At 36.2% G+C, this 17,419-nt stretch overlaps 1 protein-coding gene across 1 annotated transcript in view; it reads right to left on the bottom strand.

Moving 5' to 3' along the window:
* The window catches only part of LOC306863991 (protocadherin-16-like), a 100,591-nt gene that overhangs the window by 23,970 nt on the left and 59,202 nt on the right, over positions 1 to 17,419 (bottom strand). The window contains exon 3 of the mRNA XM_079407636.1: positions 1,012 to 1,200. Coding sequence (XP_079263762.1) covers positions 1,012 to 1,200 — 189 coding nt within the window. The remainder of the gene's footprint in view (positions 1 to 1,011; positions 1,201 to 17,419) is intronic.

Below are 17,419 nucleotides of genomic sequence, written 5' to 3'. Positions count from 1 at the left end.
CTAAAAAAGCTGAGTCAGCCGGCTGCTCTCGAAATGCTCTTGCCGTACATCGATGCCACACGTGACAGTGACGTGGCGTCGATGCCGGTTCAAATCGGACAACATTTCTAACCGACATGCACTGCTTCAAGTTAGCCGCCAATCTGTCTGCGCAGTGCTGCATGAAGTCGAACACACCTATACTCTTCAAAACATTAGATTCATCCGTGCTGGAGCCATGCCGACTCACAACCCACACAAGGAAGATAATTCCGCAAAAAACTGCAATTCCAGGTTTTCAAACAGAGATGGCGACAAAGAGGCAAAACTTACGGACTGCAGCTTTAAGCTTTAATTCAAATTACTACAGCTACTATTAAAAACAGAAGTGAATGGGGCCAGTTTTAAAAGACTTGTGGTTTCAAAATTGATGCTAAAAGATGTAAACAATGTGCAAGCAATATGAGTGTTGAGATGATTATAGTGTGAAAAAGTGTACAGTTATTTCCATATTTACAATTTCGCTGCCATACCAACATAACACCAAAAACCCTAAAATGACTAAGAATTATGAGAACAATTTCACAGCTCAAATAACACATTTAACGGATTAATTAATGTGATTTCATAAAATGATAAGCATCACATTTCTTCCATCTTCCACAACAAGTACCTAACCATGAAGTTGAATAAAATTTTAAAATCTTTACTTAAAGCCTTTATGTATAATGCATTTTAAATGGTTATTAAAGGGTATGATGCATTACAATAATTCATAATGTGCACTGCAATACATTATATCTTGTCGTAAATAATTATAACTGAATTTCAAATGCATAGTGTAACAATGAATTGATAAGTGTTATAATGTATCGACTGTGGTTACAATAATTCATGAGATTGTACAATGCATTATATGGTACATTACAAGGCATAATTAATGCATTAAAACTACTTTTATAATGCATTATACATAAAGGGCACAAATGGTGAGCCCAGAATATTCCTGTATGAGGCAGCTACTTCCCTCACCCCATCCATTGCAGTGACAGTGAAGTCGAAACTGTCCGATCCCTCATCTCGATCCAGAGCCACACTGGTGCAGATCTGTCCAGTCTCCTTATTGATGGTGAACTGGCTGGGTGGAGCACTAGCTGGCCCGGATCCAATCGAGTACGTAATGGCCCCAAACGACCCGCCATCTGCATCGTCCGCTTTTACCTGTGGAGCACAAACACAGAGAACATTGTCAGAATTATGGTCGACTGACGTCATAAACCCTCGTCTCCAGAGAGTACAAGAAGATCAGATTCAGAAGTCTTAATATGTTTTCATTAAAATAATTAATCAATAATGCTGAGACTTCAGTACAGCCCCATTAAATAACCAAGACACACCAGACATAAATCCCCATCCCTTTGTATTTTCTTTCTCTCTGTCCTCTAGCTGATTGTACCATGGATTTACTGCCAGCCGGTCTGTTCTTGGCCGCACTTGTCTCATCAATCTCTCACAGTGAAGTGGGAAAATAAGAGAAGGCAGAAAGAGAAGGCAGAGAGAGAGAAGCCGGGATGAAAAGTGTCTCCACCCTACGATTCACAATTCCTGCCCTTGAATGCCTGGGTGAATGTCTTTGGAAAGAGGGCCACTCTTGCTGAGAGATGGGGACTCTAAGGGGTAATGAGGTGGAGGTAACTCAGCATTAGCTTCTCGTGGTGAAGGACGCCACGACTGATACAAGCGGAAAAATCTGGCCTTGTGTTCGGGAAGGGCTTTGGCCAATTTACGGCAACATTAATGTGAGGACAGAAGCGTAGAGTCATCAAATGCATACCATATGCAGCCGTACTGTTTTCATGAGGGACAAATGTTACTGAGAGAATTCAACGTATTCTCAGGAGATTTCAGGGACTGTTGCTGCAGTTGCTGAATGCAAGGAAAGGGAAAAATGTCTTGGATTTCTTTCTTCTATGCTTCCACAAATCATAAAAGCCTTTGTTTGTCTGGGCATCTTGCCCTCTCTGTGCACTGGTTTCTGTACAGCGCCTCAATGATATGTTGGTGATATGACCAACCTAAAGGGTGGAAAGCAATGAAAATATTTAAGAGATGGTCCGGATCGGGACAAACGGGTTTTTTTTTTTTTTTTTGGGGGGGGGGGGGGGGGGGGGGGTGCAAAGGAAGGAGTCAAAAAGTAACTTGATTAAACATACTGCCATTCAAAAGTTTGGTGTCATTAATCTATATTTTTATTCTGCAAGTGTGCATTAAATTGATCAAAAAGGAAAGTAACAACTTTTACACTGTTACAAAAAAAAACAAAAAACTATTATAAATAAATGTTCTTCTGAAAGTTTTAAGAAACACTTTTAGGAAACACTGTTTCCACAAACAATAAATAAATAAATACAGCTTAAACACTCTCTATTCTGGTTTTATTTTATCCATATGTCTTTTTATTTAAAAAAAAAAATAAAAAAAAAAAAAATAATAATTATCTGTACTGTGTTAGGCTAACCAAGACTTGTAATACCACTTGCACGTTGTTGCTCTTTTGTTGGTTTTGATTGCTTCTTATGTCCTCATTTGTAAGTCGCTTTGGATAAAAGCGTCTGCTAAATGACTAAATAAATAAATAAATACAGCTTTACCATCACAGGAAAAAATTACATCTAAAAATAAATAAAAACATTTCATAGTATTACACTTTTTCTTTTTCTTTTCTTTTTTTTTTTGTTTAACCAGACATCTGATGAAATAAATGCAGCTTGGTGAGCGTTAAGACACAAAAAAAAAAAAAAAACATTAAAAATCTAACAGCTGTAAATATATATATATACACAGACACACACACATACAAATTTTGGATGAGATCAGGTCAAATTCATACTAACTGAACACACAAGGAGAAATTTTGCTCAATTTGCGTTTTCCTTCCAAAATCTTTGCCAACAGTTCATACATAATCATTAAGAAGATATTAAGTAAGGGATAATATACACTCATCTGGTCATTATCCCAATATAAACCCAGAGAGGGGGATCAGGAGCCTCGTATCACTCTGAAGGGGTTTATTTAGCGATAATGACTGTATGACTGTGCATTATCCTCCTTATTACACAGCTACTTATCTAATAAATAAATAAATGCAATGAAACATTGACATAAGTTCATTATTTAGAAGAAAGAGACTGCAGAATGATACAAGAAATATAAAATGTGGTCGCCTGGCAAAACAGACAATTATAGTTTAACGGTCATTATACAAAATATTTGACAGCAGAATGCAGCAAGTGACCAGTCAGAATCAAGCATTCCAGAGAGCCATGAAATGCAGAATTATGGTTTATGAAAATTGCTGTTTTGAAGCTAGTAAATCAGCTGAACTCATAATACAGTTAAAAGAAACCGCAATCACATTTTTACACACACCACCACAGATAATCTTCATATTGTCACGGCTGTAGAACTGCAGCTGTACAGCTGATTCACATTACAGTCCAGACATGGTAAAGCAGAGGAGGGAACTGTACAGCACTCAGGAATCCTAGACCCTCATTCAACAGGGCTCCTGCTACAGGAAAGGTTGAGGTCACGACCCCTCAACTCTGCTTTATACAGTGACCTCTCGCCCACCATGACATACTCTGTAAACAAAATTACTCTGGTGGTCCACAAACCTTCCCATTCATCAACTCCAGAAAGACCTGAAGACCCTAGTGCCTGTAACACAACAAAGGGCTCCTTGCAAAACATCAAGAGGAAATGACCTTTGACTCTGCAGAGCCTGCAAATATTTAATACGGTTGACTCTGGAAGACGTTTCATAACGTTGCTTGGTGCCATATATAAGGATTGTAAAAAAAAAAAAAAACATTTTTTTCTTTTTAATGAGATCTAGAGGATGTGAAATCTGGCCTAAATAACAAGGTCACGCAATTATTCTTTATAGATCCTGATGATTTTCCCCCCCAATATCCATTCCAGTAATAATATTTTGTAAAAACAGGAAGTATGAAGGCCGCAAGATGATTGTCCTGTTCAGCTGTCAGCTGTTACCAAAATCCTCAGTAAATCTCATTCTGGTTACTATGAAAATGTATAAATTGACAAATATTTATCATGATGGTTTTTGTTGTACTGTATTTTAAAATATTTAAATAAATGGATTTAAAATAATATACTTTAGAGCTATAAAAAAATATAGCTCAATATATATAATTTTTCACATGGTTTCCGTGTGTGCGTCTGTAAGGGAGAGAGAGCGGGAGATATAGAGTATGTTTTGTATATTTTGCTGCTTTGAAATAAATACCCTCTATTCTATATTATAGAACTTTATTTTCTTTTTATTTATATTTAGATCAGTGGAAATATCTGAAATCGTTTGGCGAAGTGATATGGAACTGTAATGCGGTCAAGACCTGGCTGGAACCACAGACATACTGTATATAGACGCCCCATTCGACCGCTCTAAGCACGTAGAAGCGGCCGCCATCTTGGAGCGGTCAACTTGACGTCATTCACCATACTGTAGGTTCGCACAGAGCCGTTGAGCCGTTCTGTGTAGGATTGTGGCATCTTTCGAATATTAAGTGATTACTATGGTGAATGACGTCAAGTTGACCTTTACAATATGGCGGACGGCTTACGTATACCGGCCCATAGAAACAGTCGCTAATGAGGCATCTACATATATATATATATATATCTATGCCTGGATCTAAGTTCGCCATGCGTTTCCCTGAAAATAATTGCACACCATAGAACGTTTGTCAGCCAATCAGATTCAAGCATTCAACGGTCCCATAGTATAAATAGATGTTAATAAAAATACAAATAAAAACCATTTGTGCAATGCACAAAGTATTTATACAAGATACAGTTTTTTTGTACTACCTTTAAATTTTTTTTTAAATAAATACATTTAAATTATAATAAAATAAACTCAATAAAATACAATTTTACTATAATGCAAATATTTCTATAAAAAAATATAAATTCTAAAATATTTATACATCACCTTTGAGAATGATGAGAATTACAAACAAAAGGGGTCAAAAGAAGAACATCTGGATGCATTATGGTAACGAGAATGGGATTTCTTTTGCATTACAGTTGCATCTCAGCTTGATATTGGAATGGAAAAGCAAGTCACTTGTCTTTAAAATCTGAAATGGGAAAACATAAGGTGCAGTTATTACAGCTCAAAATCAAAACACCTGCTCAGAGAATGCTGTCCACATTTCACAATGCATTCCCACGTGCACTTTATGTACCGTTCTGGAACGCCGTAGCAGCTTGCTGTGGTGTTCTGGTGTGACAGGAATACTTCAAGTGTGCAGTGATACCAACAGGTGAATTTCTGTTGTGGGTGACGTGTCCTGAGGAGCCCAACGGTGATGGAGCCAGATCTCAGTCCAAATGAGAGCACCGCTGCTTACGCTCTGCTCTGCAGTGGTCAACTCTTTTCCATCTGTTTTTCCCATTACCGCTGCTATTTCCTGTTGGGATTACGTGTGGTGAAATACTATCTTTCTGGCAAATCAAAGCCCCATGTTTGCCTGTGTTCCTGGGATATTTGGATAAAGTGGGTGGGATTAAGCACCAGCAATAATGACTCGTCCTGGGTCGCTGGGGTAGCCAGGCCTCGCTCTCAGGACACTGATAAAAATGACAAGTCTAGCCCACCTGGTGAGCATGACCTCTACACTACCCCATTTTTCAGAGCAGACTACAGCCAATCATTTATACTGTATTAAAGAATTAGAAAAAAAAAGAATAAGATCAAGAGGGATCGTGGTTAAGCTGTGGATGATTGGATCAGGTGTGTGGGCTTGAGGGTTCAGAAGGTTGAACAGAATGCCTGTGTTTGTGAGGTTGGGAGGGTGGCATAAATCTTAAACTGATATGAGACCAGTGTAAAGAAGTCTCCTTCATTAAACAGGGTGCAGGTGAAAAAAGCATTAAGGGGCCCGGTAAGGAGCGGGGCCCTCTGGGTGCTGAGGGGTGGAGGTCTTATCTGCAAGGAACGAGTTGATAATGAAAGCACATCCATTGTTCACACTCTCTGACACTGAACAAAATCTGTCTGTAATTTGGTGGGAAAAATACAAGCACATGTTTTCTCTCCTATATAGAGATTTGTTTTATTGTAAATGAAACTACTAAATAAATAATGAATAAATTAGAGGTAGTCTATAATATAATATAATGTATAATTTGTATGATTTATTTATTATTTAACTATGCAAATGTTTATAAACAATGAATTAAGATGTATTAAATTAACATTTATTAACAATTAACAACTACAAACAACTAAATGAACAAATATATAATATATCATTTGTATAATGTTTAATGTATATGATTTTTTTATTTTTAATATTAAGAATTATGCAGATTTTAATTAAATAAATTATATATATTTATATAATGTATCATTTGTATCATTATTTTTTATTTAATTGCGTAACTGTTAATTACATATACATAAAAAACAATATATATATATATATATATATATACACACACACACACACACACACAATACAATTAACAATAAATAATAATACAAACTAATAAATAAACAAATGATTGAATAATAAATAATAGCATACACATGAAATTGTATATTTTTATTAATTTCCTTTCATTTATTTATTTGCGAACATCCATAAATAGAGTTTGCACGCTTCACAAGAGATAAAAAGAGAGTCATCGAGTCTGCAGACTAAAAGTGGGCCGTCTAGATTTCCTGCACACTCATCAATGGCAATTAAGTGTAAAGCCGTATAGTATTTCTGCACACGTGCAATAATCCATCTTCCATTCTGGCATCAATCAATCTGACAGTCCTGACGAGAGGCAGAATTCCCATCTGCCTCACTCCATTCCTTATTCATCAATAAATTAAACGACAGACTCTGAGGGCTTCTCAGCGTCGCAAGCAACAAATCACTATCTCGCTACGCTTTTCACAGCAGATCAATACTGTCGAGACACATTCAACCCACAACAAGCAGCTACAACTTTCAACCACCACTTAGTCTTTCTGTTATTACTGAACTTGACTTGTGTGAAAGCATTGCAATAATTCTGCCTGATTGAAGAGAGACTCATCCATTCCCTTTCCAAAACTACTTTTGGGACAAACGCTAATAGGACTTAACACCATACGCCATAATTCATCGCTTTGTTAGGTTGCAGACGTCTCAAGAGGCTGACCTCTGCCATAATTAACCAGATGAACTCTGATTAAAGGAGCAAATCTGTAATTGAAGGGTTGCATGCACTGTATGATCAAGTGGTAGATGTTTTCCATTAAAACCTTTTAAAAACTGGCGCAATAAATAATGAGTCAGGAAACAGCAGTTTCTTATTATTAATATTAGTTACATTTATCTTGACCTACATAACTGAATTTATCTCAGCAACCGAAGTGCCATATCTTCTTCCACCCCCCACTGCAACCCATATTGTAAAGTTTAGACCTTGAGAGGAAAAATTACATCCCAGACAAGAACAAACGCAACTACAAAACACATAAAGCAAAATATGTGTGTATTTATGATTTCTTAACATGCATTAAACAAGCTCTATAAATATATGTAAATATATACCATCGGTGAGTGATTGCATTACACTGTAAATGTCTTTTGGGGTCAAACAGTTTGAATTTCCTAAATTCTAGTAGATATTTCAAGTTGACAAATGTCTACGTATGTGAATTTTATACAGCAAACAACAACAAAACTGCCTGCTGTCTTGGGTCACTGCAGTTTTACAAGAGCAATAAATGGTTTGTTATTCCATTGCTTACAGTCTCTAACATGTGGTCTAAATTATTAATCTTAGAGTTTATCTCTTGCTAGCATCCAATGTCAAGAGGATTTTACTGAAGGCAAAACACTGAAGGCATAAACCCGTTGACCCAAACACAGGCACACACAAACAATTTCAGATAAGACAACAGATCTATTACAGGTCACTGCTTGTCCAACAGGAACATTTGTGTTATTTTTATATGTCTCGGCAAACTTATAGAGTTTCTCACTAATGCACACAACCCTTGATATCTGTAATTCAAGATCACCAAGTTAATCTCCGATTTCTCGTTTCATTCCCAAGGGAATCTGCTTCTTAAAATCGCAGCGGTTAGAATAAATAAAAGAATGCACTATTACAAGGTCTCAGGTCTATATCAAGATAAGCAGCAGTGCTTTGGATGTGATTAATTGAGAGCTAAGCTCTGGATATCCTTTCCTTCATCGTGACCTTTCTGCCAATCCTTTTCAAAGAGGTTGTGAGAGGCTGTGAGTGGCAGTACGTTTGATTCAAGATGAAATCACATCTTTCTTTAAGTGCTCTTATGTATATGTCGTAGTTTAAATCTAGTCTCTGTATATCTAGACCCATACTTTTGTGTGGCATAGCAAGTAACTTTAAGTTATTTAGTTAGGATAAAATCCATCATTTACTTGTGATTTTGTTATAAACCTGAATTAATTCATCTAAAGAAAATATTTTTTGTCCATAAAGTGACAGTCAATGGGGTCCAAAATACAATGGACTCCACTTTCACTGTAGGGACAAAAATACTTTTAAACATTATTCAAAATATCTTTTTGAAAGGAAATCATACGAAAACAAAAACAGAACAAAGAACAAAAGAAAGCAGGCCATATGTTCAGTAAGAATCTAAGTCCCTTTCTCACAAAGATTAGTTTCTTTTGATCAGTTGGACTACTTTGCAGACTACTTTGACTCAAAAATGGACTACTTTGCAGAATTTAGACAGTTTTTTAAAGACATTATTGATATTTAGATCAATATGTAAACATATTTACAAAAATTAAGGATTCAACATAGATCTTACAAGTTTTTTTCCCTTTAGGGGAAGGGCCTGGACTCTGTTGATATAGATTGGTTTGGGAATTTAAATATTTTAAAATAGCCCGTTCCCTTGGAAACATGAATAATGGATGACGGATCAATAGAGCTCATAAATGAAAATCCTAACTCTTCCTATTCAATGCATCATTTACCACCACAGAGAGAATGTTTCAGCTATTTTTGTCCATTGACTTTCATTTTATGAAGATCAAAACAAAACAAAAACAAAAAATAACGGATCACATATAATCAAAGATCAATATAACTCATAAATCAAATCAACTCTCCTATTCAATATATTCAATATATCAATATATTAATTAATGGGAGCCTTTACTGAAATACAGTGTTATGAAGGCCAGACAGAGCCAATGCCTCCCACACATTTGGCAAATGGCAGTTCAAAGAGGATGTTGGTCTGGCACTCATATGTCAGTACTAAAATATGAGGTCGATTGTAAGAAGCGATGAAAGCGAGGTGGTTATATTGGAGCAAACCTGTAGCTGTTCTTTGATCCAGGCATGAATCAGCAGACCGCTCTGTTTATAAATGCTTTACTGTTCATTAGCGGACTGCAGTGCACATGGACTATTCATTGATTAGCACAAGTGGACCTTTGATCGATACTTTCTTATAATGTTATGCACAGGTTGTGACAAGTTGTTTTAATTGGACAGTTTGGGTAAAATGATACTAAAATATGGAAAAAAAACAAGGTTTTCATTTACACAAGTGTTTGCTTACTATGAGAAACACATAACCACTATACCATAAGAACCTCCTACAAGTAGGCCTATATGCTATAGGATACAGACATAACATCCCATTATATTCAAAGTTATGTTTGGAGAGCAAAAATGATTTTTCACCTTACATTTTCTCTTTAGTGGTTTAATGTGATATTCCACAAAAAAAAAAAATCATTTGAAAACAGGAAAATTGTTAGCAATGGCCAGCAAAATTCTAACAAATCCATAAAAATCACGGATTAGAAATACAAAAAGCACAAACCCAGACACAAACTAAATAAGAAAAAGAAATGCTTCCAGACTCTTTTATGAATAAAAATTCATTACTTCCAGAGCACACCATTCTACCATTAAACTTTCATAAAGACAGCTGTAATTAATCTGGACAGTGATGGACCGGGGACAGTCCACAATTTTCTCTAAACTAGCAACAGATGAGAGCAGACAGATTCCAACCACTTCTCTTCCTCAATGGATCTGCGTCTCAACAACTGCAAACCGCACTGGCTGACTCCACTCAGCCCTGTTTGTGTAACACGCTGCACCTTTCAGAAAATTTATGTGCATCTCGCTCTGAGGCACTGAGCTACGCATCACTATAGAGAATATAAAAGGCTGTATTTTAGTGGTTTTACAATGAAGGAAGGGTACAGTGTGGATGTTTTTCCTCCCAACAGCTATTGCAAGATGCCACAAGTCTTATTTTCCTTTTACAAGTTTGTGGGATCTGGCCTTGGTCTTCGATCCAGACTTGTGTATGCTTTTGAAGTGTATGCAATGCTTGTTGGTTGCTTCCAATTTGTATTTCATGGCAGAAGTATGTACACACAGAAGAGAAAAGCACAAACATGTTATACATAATTGGCAACTGAGGTTTGGATACATTTGCATGCTCCATTTAGGGGGAAATGTGCTCAATGGGACATCAGAGGGTAATTTAATTTAGAAGATACAAAATCTTAAATTGATTTTTCTCTAATACAGTCAACTTTTTTTATGAATTGTTAACATGTATCCTAAAATACACCCGAAGCACATCTACCTTACTATTCCAGGCATTGTAAAGTGGATTCATGTGATTGTTCTGATGGAGCCTGGGGACCAATCCAGCTAAATGCAGGTTGATTAGCATCCCCGCTAAGCCTCTAATGAATGTGAGAGAGCCTTGAGAGCTTAAGTTCTGCCAGATCTGGCCAGAGTTCCTCATCAGGTTTGGCCGGGGACAGCAGCTCATCTGTACATGCACTGATTATAACCATTTTGAAAAAATTCCAGAATGTCATTACCATTTATAAGAGTTGAGCATGTCATCACAAGGAAAATATTTCATATGTTGTGTAAGGATACATAAGGAAAACTATTTTATATCAGGGTCAGTGACAAATAAGACCGTCCAAGAAACTTTCTTAGTACATTTCACACTACTGTTCAAATGTTTGGGGCCAGTAATATTTTCTTGTCCTCTTTTTTTTTGTTTGTTTTTTTTAAAAGAAATTAATACTTTCATCGAGCATGGACACACTAAACTGATCAAAAGTGACAGGAAAGAAGGACATTCATAATGTTACAAAAGATCTCTATTTCAAATAAATGCTGTTTTTAAAAGCATAGAGAATAGAGAACAATATAATATTACAAAAATATTAAGCAGCACAACAGTTTTCAGCTAAAAATGTTTCTTAAGCACTGGAGCAGCATATGAGAATTATTTCTGAAGGATCACGTGACACTGAAGACTGGAGTAATGAATTAAATTCCTATATAATATATTAAAACCAAAATAGAAATAGTAGTTTTAAGTTGTAATAATACTTCAAAATATTACTGTTTTACTATACTTTTAATCAAATAAATGCAGTCAGGGTGAGTATTAGAGTCTTTAAAAAAATCTTTCCAACTGCAAACTTTTGAATGGTAGTGTATACTGGTTACATATGACTTTGAAAATATATAAAAAGTAAAAAGAATACTGCTTATTTCTTTCCTAATAAATAATACAAATTACTTAAAAATATAAAATCATTATTCTTTTAATGACATCAAGAAAGTTTCATAAAAGCCAGTATCTGCCTAGTCTCGTGTAGCCAGACCTTCAGACTGACAGCTGAAGGTCTGGGAACTTTGGCCGCTTTGAATGGCCAAGGCCCGCCCAAGAGGCCATATGTCTGACAGGTAAAGCAGTTTGTGCCGCGTCATGTTTAGGGGCGTGGAAATGTCACCACAATAACTGAGTGTGTAAAACTCTCGGGCATATTTTAAAGATTCTATGCCGCAAACTTTAAATTTTTCACATACTTTTGAAAATTCGGCATTTTTGTTTCCTGGCAGAATGTTAAAGAACGCGACACACACGTCTCCTGGAAATCCTGTATAATTCAACCAATCTGATGACGACTTCGAAACTCCAGAAGTGTTTCCAGCAAAGTATGCCATATGCATCAGCCGTTTAGCCAATGTTCCATGGGCGTGATGTCTGAGGCTGAGACTAGTATCCACCTGACATTTTTTGGATTGCGCTTAAAAAAAAATATATATATTTTTTTTTATTATTTGCCTGCATGGACAACAGCTGTCTTGGATGCTTTGCAGCACAAAATCTGACTGAACGGATAAAGACTGGAAAATAACCGTAACAAATTTGAATTTGTTATTTTATCTAGGAGGTAGAATTCTTTAGTGAAATAATGCAGTGCCAAGATGATATTTATTTAAATGAATTCAAATGAATGAGAGACAGAATGCGTGAGCAAGCGTGAAGCTTACAAACAAGTAAATCTTGTTGGTTAAATTACAAAAACGGAAAAGTTATCACCTCAATGCTGAGAAACATAATGTATCTTTTAGTAGAAAAGCTGTTGTAAAATTCACAGGGCAGGGGTTGAAAACCAACTGCTGAATGTACAGTACAATTTCCTACCTATAAAAAGTTTTCATCTCAATAAAATGCAATATTAAAACGCTGTCTTTATGGGCAAATGTGTAGCCCTTGCATACGGAGTTCTGCAGGGAATCGGATATGTGTGTTTAGACGTAGGTCGGATGTCCAGATATCGGATATGTATCCAATTAAAATCCACATTTGGAAGTGGCCCAAATCGGATGCGAAAAAATCAGATCTTGTGCGGATTTTTTGTGTTTGCACAAGTGCAACAAATTCCAATCTGTGTAAGATGTGAGCAAAAAAATCTGATTTTTTTGTGCCAGTGTAAATGCAGCCACTGTAGACATTGCTCTACTGTAAGAACATGTTCTACCAGGGTAAAACAAAACTATTTCAGCAAACCCTTGCTTGAAGCACACAGTAGTTTGTCGTTTCCTGCACATAATTTGAGTACAAACCCATTGATTTATTGATATTACCTGAGTGATGCTGACAAAGTGCAGGCCAGAAACTAAAGGAACGCTGCCTCCTCCTTACATACATCCCCCAACCCCTGACCTCGAATGGCACGAGCCTCACATATCAACACTCTTACGGTAAATGATCCCAGCCCTAAGGAAAAGGGAATGAGGATGGGGGTTGGGGGGAGGAAAGAATGGAAGAAACATGGCTTCATGGTACCGCCATCCTAACTTCCCCTCTCGCCGTCTCCTCTCAGATAGTGTGGTCTTAATTACACAGCCGCCCAAAAACCCAAACATTAGTGCAGCATAAACTGACACTAATATATAACCTACCATGCTTTTCATCGCAGTCGCCACAGTGACAGCAGCAGCTCAGTCACACGCCTCACGACAGCTATTCTGGATGAGGGAAGATTGGTTGAGTATGGAAAGGAAAGGGGAGGAGCTAAAGCTTAACAGTCTCTCTGGTCTGGGGGAGTTCAGTGGATAAGCATGATCTGTCAAAGCCCCATAAACATGGGCAGACAAACGGTGTTCTCCCCCAAAAACATGGATGTGTGCTCCATATGGTATCACGTTGACTTAAAGGCACAGAACACCAGGAGTCTTTTAGCTTATTGAGTTATTAAGGTATGTAGGCCTCGGGTAAATCATTCAGAACCCCAAGAGAAGAAGTGAAGAAGTTTATGTGGATGTCAATTACAGCATCTGTAAGACTTATTTTGGCCTTTATTTACTGGACTGTAGAGAGCAAATCCGTTATTTCTGTAACATGACATGATTCTTCTTAAAGGGATAGTTCAACCAAAAATCTTTTCTTCATTGGATCACAAAAGATGATATTTTGAAAACTGTTCCATAATGAACAAACAGTAAATTATGAGTAAATGGGCAAAAGGGTGAGTAAATTATGATTTTTAGGTGAACAATCCATTTGAAAAGGGTTATAAATAAAATCCAAAGCTTGGCAGAGTTGGTGACCTTGAGTTTCCAGACACCCAAACTATAACAGCAAGTTTTGTAATTGTTATAAACAATTTCTGCCACAGAGTAAATCGCCAGTAACATGACAAATTACATACAAGTATCCGTGAAGTATAAAGCCACTTTGTGAGAGGAAGTACACTGACAGTCACATTTGGCTTTGATTATGGCAGTGTCCTCCTTTTCCTGTCACAAATTTTAACCATTACTGACAAACGGTTGATCCGACATGGTTTAGATTTTAGCACACGTCCTCAAACATGACAAAACATGGGCTGAACATCACAAAGCTGAATTCTATTATTGTCTTTTATTACTGTCCACCATAAGTTAATGTGTATTGCCATTTGTAACCTAATTTACTTCCGCAAAGTGATGTATTTCTAAAAGATGCAGAATATTCAATAAAAAAAATAAAAGTAGAATTGGTTTTATACTTTGGGAGTCAATCATGATCATAAATACCATGGAGTCAGACTGAATATAAGTGTGCAAAAATAAAGGTTAATTAGCCTACTGTTCAAATTTTGAGACCAATAGGGTTTCTTTTTCTTTTTACTCAGCAAGGATGCATTAAATTGAACAAAAGTGACATCTATGTTACAAAACATCTCTATTTCAAATAAATGCTCTTCTTTCGACATTTCTATTCTTCAGAAAATCTACAAAAATGATTTCTACACAAATATTAACCAGTATAAGTATTTTCAACATTGATAATAATGTTTCTTGAGAACCAAATGAGCATATTAGAATGATTTCTGAAGGATCATGTGACACTGAAGAGTAATGACAGCTTTGCCATCACAGGATTAAATTACATTTTAAAATATACTGAAATAAAAAAATATATAATGTTGCTGCTTTTATTGTGTTTTTGATCAAATAAATGCAGCCCTTGAGAGCATAAAACTATTATCAAAAATATTTGTAAAAATCTTACCGACCCCAAATTTTTTATGGTAGTGAACATTTTATTAAAGTTTATGAAGACAAGCAGATGAATCATGTAAAAATCTGATTTTTTAAAGTTTTGTTTTTTTAAAATTGACTATTATAAATCTGTTGCTAATTTCATTAGCTGACATATCCTACGGTATCTAACGCTAACTTTACATGAGCCACCTGTAGAGGTACACACAGCCGCTAGTCATGCTGGGGTCATAACCCATGGAGCTTTTAAGGGTCAAGGTCATAGGTCAGCAAGATGTTGTCCGGTTCATAGTCAGCCGCCACCTCGACCCCTGACCCCTTGCTGCTAAGCTGCAAACGCAATCCTTTCACTACATCTAAAATGAGCTGTTCATTTGGACTGTGCCACACATGCCACATAGCCAGACAATGAGAGACCACCTGTTATCTTTAAATACAACTCATGGACAAACGTATGTGGCCTCCACTCATCTCTTTTCATAGGAGCAAATAAATTAAATTAGCAAGAGGGATATCATGATGTCACTTGCTTTAGTCAAAGGGTCAGGGGTTCAGCATGACCTCATTAAACTGTGGAAAGCTGTTACACGTTGGCTTCATCTCCATATACAAACACACACTTGCTTTGTAAGCTTGGGGTGAAATATCAAACTGATTTCAGTGTCATGTGAGTTCAGTGGTTGTGGTGAACTCAGGCAGGACACATGCGAATCAGGGAGGTCATGAGATTGCGCTTCATTTGAGCGTTACAAATTAAAACTGCGTGAAAAGTTAAAAGCAGAGAGAGACCGGGCAACTCACATTCATTAGAGAGGAGTATGGGAACACAATGACTGTGACAAACGCTAAAGCATCTAATCAGAGCATGGATCTCGATCATGTGCTTTTCTGTGAAGAGAAATCACATTGTACATAATTTGTTAAAAAGAAAACATGAATTAATCATTTTATTTAATCTGTCTGAACAAGTATGTTGTTTGGTCAGTTCATGAGTCAGCCTTGTTCAAAATATAGATAGTAGCATGCAGACCAATTATGAACAGGCAAAAACTGAACAAAGACAATACTGAAACTATTATTTATGCTATTATTGTGGCCATTTTGTGCTGTAGCTTGCTCACAACTAAATCAAATCAGTTGAGTGAATGATTCAACAGAACAAAAACATACTGGTGAAACCTGCAGAAAGGGCTTGTGAATGATTCAGATATTTTTAGTGAACTGATCGCAAAGATTCAAAGCAACATGACCTGTTAAGCACATACTGGAACTGTTTCTGAATGGTTATTGCACTTGAGAAAGTTAAAGAAAGATGCTAACAAGAGCTATTTCCCACATGTGACTGAATCTAGGAAAAAAATACTCAAGGAAGAGTCAAATTTAAGCTCTGTAAGAAGAAAAACAAAACATCTGAGGCTTGAAATCAATTACGCAAACCCAGAGAGTGCAGACCAAAGTATGGAGCGAGCAGGTCAGTTCTACATCATTTTCCTATCTCATGTAGCTAATGACTCGGGTCTTATCTCCACCCCATGACGGAGCCCCATGAAAGATGGAAATCATTTAAAACCACATCCCTTGACCTTGTTCCCACAATTTCACCACAGAAAAGAAAAATGTCTACCGACCAACTTTTGAGATACATACCCACTTCATTCCTGGCATTCCTCTCGGTTTTCTACTACATCAACACAAATTTAAGTTTCCAGAAGTCATGGGACCACCTACTGTAACCCGTGAGGTCAGTTCAAGCGCTGGTCATTGAGTTGCAAGTGTGTGTAAGAGGGGCTTCCAGGCATTGTGGATTGCTTCTCTGCTCCTCGACTGTGACAAAAATTACTTTAATAAATGTAAATATGAAGTTCAGCACAATTTCACAACCAGATCCTTGCTTTTGTGAAATCCCTTTGATGTGGGCTTACAACATAGAGACCTACTGCAGAGACCATCTTAATGATAAAGACTAATTCATAAATAATTAGAAAAATATAAAAGTTTTATATATAATATAATATAATAATAACAAAAAATAAATATAAAAAGTTTATATATTTATATTAAATATATATATTTTATTACAAATGTTATTCCTTTTTATGTACCAACATAATACTTCACAGAAATATTTACTTACATAAATCTGTAGGGTTGTGTAATGTAACTAAACACATTTTTGATGATATTCAGAAACATATAGCCTGATAAGCAATTATATAATTAATTGATATATTATATATTCATTCAAAATATTAAAACAAAATACAGTTAAAAACGTATAAGTACTTAGTAAATAAATATTAGTAATTTATAGGTGCCAGTTTACAGATGCACAGAAATAAATAACAATATATTACTAAAATATGGTGATACATAGAAAATGCCACAGGGACTTTGATTGACTATACAAATAACTATGGAAATTATTCTCTGAAATGGACAGACTGAATTGATTCATGGAAATTAATTGAACTTACCAACTATAACGCTGTTTATGATATTAACAATCCTTACAATGTTCATTAGTTTTAAT

This window comes from Barbus barbus (genome assembly GCF_936440315.1).
Source record: "Barbus barbus genome assembly, chromosome: 45".
NCBI lineage: Eukaryota > Metazoa > Chordata > Actinopteri > Cypriniformes > Cyprinidae > Barbus > Barbus barbus.
Note: the sequence above shows the minus strand (reverse complement) of the source record. Positions and strands in the feature narration are given on the sequence as shown.